Source organism: Myotis lucifugus, unplaced genomic scaffold (genome assembly GCF_000147115.1).
Source record: "Myotis lucifugus unplaced genomic scaffold, Myoluc2.0 scaffold_658, whole genome shotgun sequence".
NCBI lineage: Eukaryota > Metazoa > Chordata > Mammalia > Chiroptera > Vespertilionidae > Myotis > Myotis lucifugus.
In genome coordinates this window covers 141043-148155 of record NW_005871706.1, presented here as the reverse complement: position 1 = coordinate 148155, position 7113 = coordinate 141043, and the positions used below count along the sequence as shown (strand labels likewise).

Below are 7113 nucleotides of genomic sequence, written 5' to 3'. Positions count from 1 at the left end.
CTTCCCAACTCCTGAGGGAGCTCTAAAGCCTCCCGGAATCGGGGTTGAACTGATCAATCACAATACCCAAAGTAGCAGTCTGAGTCCATCCCATAACATCCGTCCAGTAAGTCCACAGAAAACAGAGAAACAGACACAGACAAACAGGGCCCAAAGAACAGCCTTCCAATTCCATGCATGGAAGCAACTAGACGATGGCGTTAAGCCAAACCGGCGGGAGCGACCCGCCTCGTCTCAAATCCGCGAGAGGAATACACATCTCTCATGAGAGGAATACACATCTCTCATATCCGTGAGGAGAATACACATTCCTCGTGGGGAGCAGAACGTCTTCTAACTCTCCCCCGCCTGTGGTCGTACACGGCGCGTCCGCCTGGACCCCTCAGGCACCGATTCCAGAAGTGAGCTCACACAGGACAGAATACACAACACACAGACACTTACCGCGGCTACGCAGATTCTACGGATTGAGGATCCCTACATGGTCCTGGGAACCCCGGGCGAGCCCCCAAATGTTATGCCCAGATTTCAAGATTCCCAAGAAGCCACCAGGGAGCCAGCCAATCCGATGCAAAAGCATAAGAATCTGTATTCGAGCTAGCTCGGCTCCCCCACCTTGCCGACGCAGCGACAGGAAGCAGAGAGCAGAGACCATTCTTGAGGCGCCTCACCGCTCTTTCCCAGGGACCGGTTGTTAGACCCTTTTCTGCACCCGGAGGAGGTAGAAGGACGGTAGACAGTTGACTAGGGAGCCTGAGGCTTTAGTGGCAGAAGGGAAGGTCCTGAAAGGGGACCATGTCGCATCAGGCATATGGCTGCTACTTAAACCCCAGCTGGCCAGCCTTTGGCCTGTCGGGTGGGCTTTTAGGGCCAGGGCTCTGCTAGGTTATGGGGACCGGGCAGTTGACGGGCACCTCCAGGGAAGCAGCTGTGCAGGCGCTGGCACATTTCTGAGTCCACCCTTTGCACAGAGAGCCGCCTCCCCAGGAGATCACCCCGCCGGGGAGCGCCTGCTGGTCCAGGGCTTGCCACCCGAGGGATGGGTGGATGGTGCAAGGAGTGTTCTTGGCCCACCGGCCCAGCCCCCTTGGTCTCCGAGCGCAGCTCCTGGCACGGGGCTGCCGAGGCTCCACCCCCACCAGCTGCCGCGTTATTTCTGACTCGTCCAGGAGTTACAGATCTGTAATCCAACCCCTCCAGCCTGGCTTCCTCTCCACTGGCTCTCCCGGAGGGGAAACCCTGGGACTTCTCTCCTGGGACCTTCCTGCAGGTCGGGTCCCCCTTGCACCTGGACACAGCTGCTGCCTGCAGGAGCTGCCCGGGACAGGTGGGTGGGCCTGTGAGGGGGGTGGCAGTGAGCCTGGGTCCGGTGCCCCAGAGCCCCGGCCCGCCGGTCCCCATCGAGGGACTCCTTGGAGCCCAGTCCAGGAGCTGGCCTCTTGGTCTCGGCAGGGGCTCTGCCTGAGAGAGCTGCCTTGGGGTTTGGGGCCGGGTGGTGATCCCACAGTTCCTCCAGCGGAGGCCTGGCCAGCTGCCTCTGATCGTGCCCCTCCTGCTCCTGTGGAGGTGCTCGCTTTGAAGACCTGGGACACCATGGGGGCATGTAGCCCATCTCTCGTGGCGGAAGCCAGAGCTGGCCAGGAGTCTGGATCTCCTTGGTCTCCCTGGCCTGAGCTCTGTGCACACAGGGGCTGGTGGGGTCTCGGGGGAACAGGCAACTCGCCACCTGCTCTGGACTCTCAAAAATGAGACCCTGCAGCAAAGTGGGTGGCCTGACACTCCCACGAAGCTCCCTGTCTCCTGGGCAGTCTCGTCCTGACACCCCCCATGCTTCTCGCTCTGCAGCAGTCCCCAGAGCTGGCCAGGGGATGAACCGCGAGGGGGCTCCCGGGAAGAGTCCGGAGGAGATGTACATTCAGCAGAAGGTCCGAGTGCTGCTCATGCTGAGGAAGATGGGATCAAACGTGAGTGCCTGAGGGGGCAGAGCAGAGGCTGTAGCTCCCGCCTGGAGCAGCCGTGGCCGGGAGGGATGCTGAGCCTGTGGTTTGGCTCTGTGGCTGGTTCATGTGGCACTGAGTCTGGGAAGTGCAGTTCCAGGGGCACTGCCGGGGCATCTTCCCACCTCTGGGTCAGGTGGGTGAGTCTGCCCAGGGGCACTGGGCGGGACAGGCACGGAGAGGGCAGCACCTTCCCAGTGGCCCTGCACTACCCTGGAGTCCAGCCTCAGGTCTGCTCTGAGTGGCGAGGCCTCGTGGACCACAAGGTTTCAGGGATGGGAGGAGTGCTTGCTCTGGAACGGAGGGGTCAAACCTCCAGGGAGCAAAGGAGTTGGCACCTCTTGGGGACCAAGCAGGCCTGGCAGGTGCCTTCAGAAGCGATGGTCCGCCCTCACCTGCCGCTCTCCCCTTGCAGCTAACGGCCAGCGAGGAGGAGTTCCTGCGCACCTATGCGGGGGTGGTCAACAGCCAGCTGAGCCAGCTGCCACAGCACTCCATCGACCAGGGTGAGTGAGGCCCGGCGGCCACACCTTCCCAGGGCACCCAGTGAGGCTCCTTTAGAAAGCGCAGCTGCAGCCCTCCCAGTGGGGGTCCGTGAGAGACAAGGAGGGGCCACAGCGCCCTCCTCCCCACAGAGCTGAGCCCCAGGCAGAGCCGCATCTAGCCCCGGAGCCCCGGGGGCCCCTGCCTGGTCCCAGCCTGCCGGGACCCCTTCCTAGGCCTGGAGGAGGCAAGAAGTGGAGGTGTCCAGGGGCCCCTGTCACTGCAGACGCTCTGATAGTTGCATTCCTCAACCTTTGGCCTGACCCCTGCCCACCCAGCACCCTGTGCAGGGGGAGTGACCCTGTCTTGTGTGCTAGGACCTGGCCTGGGTGCGGACTATACAGTGGCTGGTGTGTCCTGGCTGTGCCCGGAGGGGAGGCCCAAAGGCCCTGGAAGTCTCTGTGTGCCCCCGGGAGTCCATTCTTTTTTGAGTGCCATCAACTAATCATCATCATGGTAGTGGGTGGCATTTGAGTATATTGTCTAGCAGGCATGTGCTAAGTGCTTGATACACGTCATTTAATTTAAGTGTAGATCGATACTAATTGTATTATTTCCACTTAACCGGCGAGGACACAGTTACTGCCCTTGGTCAGGCAGCCACTTACCAGGGGCCCCGGGTGCAGACCTGCAGCCCGATTCTTCATCTGGGTACTGGGTTCGCCACTGTCTGCCCTGGGGCAGCAGGAGGCTGCTGGGCACTTTCCGGGCTCCTCCTTTCTGGAAGCTTTATGCGACCCTGTCGCCCAGTCTCCTGGCCAGCGTCTCCGTCCAGTTTTCTTCTTTTGTTCTTATGACACTTAGTTTGAATTATTTGCCATAAAACAGCGTGGCACGTCCGATGTGAGGGGCTCCATAGCAGGGCCGAGGGTCTGGCACACGGCTGCTTGTCCTGGAGCCGCCCTTCTTCTCCTGGACGTCACAGGGCTCTGCCCTGGCGCAGGGCCCAGTTCCCGAGCTCTGACGCTGGGCGTGACCCGGCCTGTGCACCTAACTCAGCAGAAACGTACAGGACGTCCCAGTGGCTCAGGCAGCTCCCTGGGCAGCCGCTCGCCGGGCCACACGCACAGGGCAGCCTGTCCTGGGCCGCCCGCACTGTTGGTGGAGCTGGGAGGGAGACGCGGGTGTGGAGTCTGCCCTGCCTCCTGGGGTCTGTTTTCTGGAGCGCGCTCCTCTTCCAGGCCCCTCTCCCAGTGCCGAACCACATCTCCCCGGAACCCTCACGTTTCTGAGTCCCTGGGCTTACCTTGCCTCCCACCCTGGTCTTGGCTCACTGAGTTAACCTGAATTTGAGCGGGGTTGGTAAGAATGCCTCTGGTAGAATGTTCTTCCTGGAAAAATCAAGACAAGCTGTAGAACTGTGTCAGTATAGAAAACAACACATTCATCTCTCCCCCCACACCCATGCATGTATAGAAAAAAGGCTGAAATAAAATACACCAGGCCTGGCCGGTGTGGCTCCGTGGTTGAGCATCAACCCATGAACTAGGAGGTCATGATTTGATTCCCCGTTAGGGCACATGCCCCAGTTGTGGACTCGATCCCCAGTAGGGGGTGTGCAGGAGGCAGCCGATCAATGATTCTCTCTCATCATTGGTGTTTCTATCTCTCTCTCCTTCTCCCTTCCTCTCTCTGAAAACAATGCAAACTTTGTTTTTGTTTTTGTTTTTGTTTTTAAGAAAACACACCAGGCTGCTAATAGAAAATTTTGATAGAGGGTAACACTAGATAAGGGACTTTCACTTTCCAAGTCACACATTTTTAGAATGCTAATTTTTAACATGGCTCACACATTTCTTTTGTAATAAGGGAAGTTTAAAAAAGTATTTTTATGAGAACTCTTTACCTCGCTCAGCCAAACCAACAGTTGAGAATAAGAGTGAACTCTGTCGAGTCGTTTAAGGAGATCATGGTGACCTCACCTGGCCCGAAACTGCTGAGCAGTCAGCAGTGAGTCATGGGTGTGGGTGTGACCATATGGGCCCGAGTCTGGGCCCTTCTGAGTGCGAGTCGTCCACGGACACCAGGCTGGCCTCAGCCACCTCTCTCTCCAGGAAGCAGCTCCTGGAGCTGAGCCTGGAGCCAGGGGAGAACCTCCGGGCAGGCTGGTGGCAGGGGTGGCTCTCCGCTGCCAGGGTGTCCTGCAGGTGGCCCTCACTGCCACGGTCACTCTGACCTGAGCCTCACAGAAGGCATGCGCTGCAGAAAGCCCAGGATTCCTGGGGACCTGAGCTGGGGAGGGGAGGGTGGCTGTACCTGGAAGAGCCTCGCAGCATGCCGTCACTTTGCTGTGAGCCTAGCAGTGGTCGGCAAACTGGCTCGAGAGCCACATGCGGCTCTTTGGCCCCTTAAGTGTGGCTCTTCCTAAGCCTTAGGAGTACCCTAATTAATAACAATGTACCTACCTATATAGTTTAAGTTTAAAAAATTTGGCTCTCAAAAGAAATTTCAATCGTTGTACTGTTGATATTTGGCTCTGTTAACTAATGAGTTTGCCGACCACTGGCCTAAAGACACCACGAACGCACACACAATGGCAACCAGCCAGCAGCCAGTCCAGTCCCTCCGGCTGTGCAGGGACAAGCCTGAGAGTAGGACCTTACATTTCTGCCCTCCGCATGGCGCCCAGTGGCTGTCGGCTAAAATTCTAGTCTGCCTGCCTTCTCTGTGGGCAGAGCCGACCTCAGCGGATGCCACGGGGCATGCTGCTGTCAGAGGCTCCAGTGCTGCCCAGGTGGCAAAAGCCTGGCTCACTGCTTCCTGTGCAGGGGCCCCAGCATGAAAGACCCCCAAAGGCCTAGGAGCAGAAGCCTGGTGGGAGTGCCTCCTGCCACGAGGTGGCGCTGTCTCTCAGCAGATGCCCCTTGCTCCCTTCTGGGTGTCTGCAGCCTCTTGCTGTTCCAGCTCCCCTCTGTAGGGGGCCCGAGGCCACCCCACCAATGGATCTGTGCTTGGCATTAGTCCTGGGGTCCTGCCCACAATCTTTAGAACCACAAACGCTTCCCCTCTGCAGCCGGAGGGGACTGGTACCCGGGGCACTGCTTGCCCTCCCTCAACCCAGGGAGGAGAGTGAGCTGGGCATTCGTTGCCCGCTGTAATCTGGCCCCTCCTGCTGCACCCAGGCCTCCCAGCCTCCCCCATTCCCGCTCTCCCCTGGGAAACTTGTGTCCAGTATCTGCTGGGCCCAGGCAGGTGCTGGAGACCCTGGAGCGTGGGCCTGCCCCTGAGAGCTCACTAATTGGGTCCAGCAGAGGGTCCCGAGGCCCCCAGTACTGGACTGAACAGTGGACATGCCTGGCCTCTGCTGCTCTGAGACTGAGAGTTGAGAGGTGGCTGAGGCCAGCCTGGGTGTCCCATGGACGACCTGCACTCAGAAGGGCCCCGATTCCGGGGCCTATATGGTCACACCCACACGCCTATGACTACTCAGCAGTTTCTGGCCAGGTGAGGTCACCATGATCCTTCTAGAAATCCTGCTTTTCCTCCTTGTCTTCCATGATACACACCTCTCTCCCCTCCCCCAGTTTTCTACCGCTCTGCTCACCCCCCTGTGAATGCCCTCTTTCCCTGTCACGCTGGTCTCCTCCATATTCTGTCCTCTCGACTCTCAGTCTCATACGTTCTCTTTGGGAGCTCACATATGCTACGGTGACTTCCACAGACATGCTCCCTCAGCGCAGACCCCTCTGCTGACCCGACTGTACGTGCGGCTCCCTACTGACCACCTCACCACGGATGTCCCACACTCAGCAGATCCAGGTCCAGAACCTTCCCCACCTGTGTTCTCTGCCGTGACGGGCGTGTCCTCCTCTCTTCCCCAAGTATCTCGAAGCTTTAATGCTGCTCAGATCTGCTTCATCTTCTCCATCTTGGTTTGAACCCCATTTGGTCTGAGCCTGTATTAATTCTCATCTCGATTACTGCAAAAGCTCCTAGCTGGCACCCTGACGTCTCACTTGCCCCCCACAGTGCACTTTCTACCCCCTGGCCAGAGGGATTGTTGAAGGCCATGTCAGCAGGCCTCCCCCACTTAAAACCTTTCAGTGGCTCTCTCCTGCCTGAGGTTGGAGTCCAGCCCCCTTAGCATGACGAGCAAGACCCCCTGCCAACCTGCACCACCATGACCTCATGCACCTTAGGCAGCCACAGGGAATGGCTCTCAGCTCCTGTCTCAGGCCATGCGTGTTCACACCTTTCTGCCTCTGCATCTGCCTCTCGGCTACTAGGAGCCCAGGAGCCAGGCCCTGACCACCCTCTCCCTCCCCACCTCCCGCAGGCCAGACCCTGACCACCCTCTCCCTCCCCCGCCTCCCGCAGCCCAGGCCCTGACCACCCTCTCCCTTCCCGCCTCCTGCAGGCCAGACCCTGACCACCCTCTCCCTTCCCGCCTCCCGCAGGCCAGGCCCTGACACCCACTCCCTCCCCGCCTCCTGCAGGCCAGACCCTGACCACCCTCTCCCTTCCCGCCTCCCGCAGGCCAGGCCCTGACCACCCTCTCCCTCCCCCGCCTCCCGCAGCCCAGGCCCTGACACACCCTCTCCATCCCCACCTCCCGCAGGCAGGCCCTGACACC

At 59.3% G+C, this 7113-nt stretch overlaps 1 protein-coding gene across 4 annotated transcripts in view; it reads left to right on the top strand.

Annotated features, from left to right (window-relative positions):
* Positions 1-7113, top strand: part of CLSTN1 (calsyntenin 1) — a 107912-nt gene that overhangs the window by 7151 nt on the left and 93648 nt on the right. For all 4 annotated transcript variants that reach the window (XM_023746353.1, XM_023746355.1, XM_023746356.1 and 1 more), the window contains 2 exons: positions 1846-1964; positions 2413-2503. In XM_023746353.1, the coding sequence (XP_023602121.1) occupies positions 1869-1964; positions 2413-2503 (187 nt within the window). In that variant the 5' untranslated portion in view covers positions 1846-1868. The remainder of the gene's footprint in view (positions 1-1845; positions 1965-2412; positions 2504-7113) is intronic.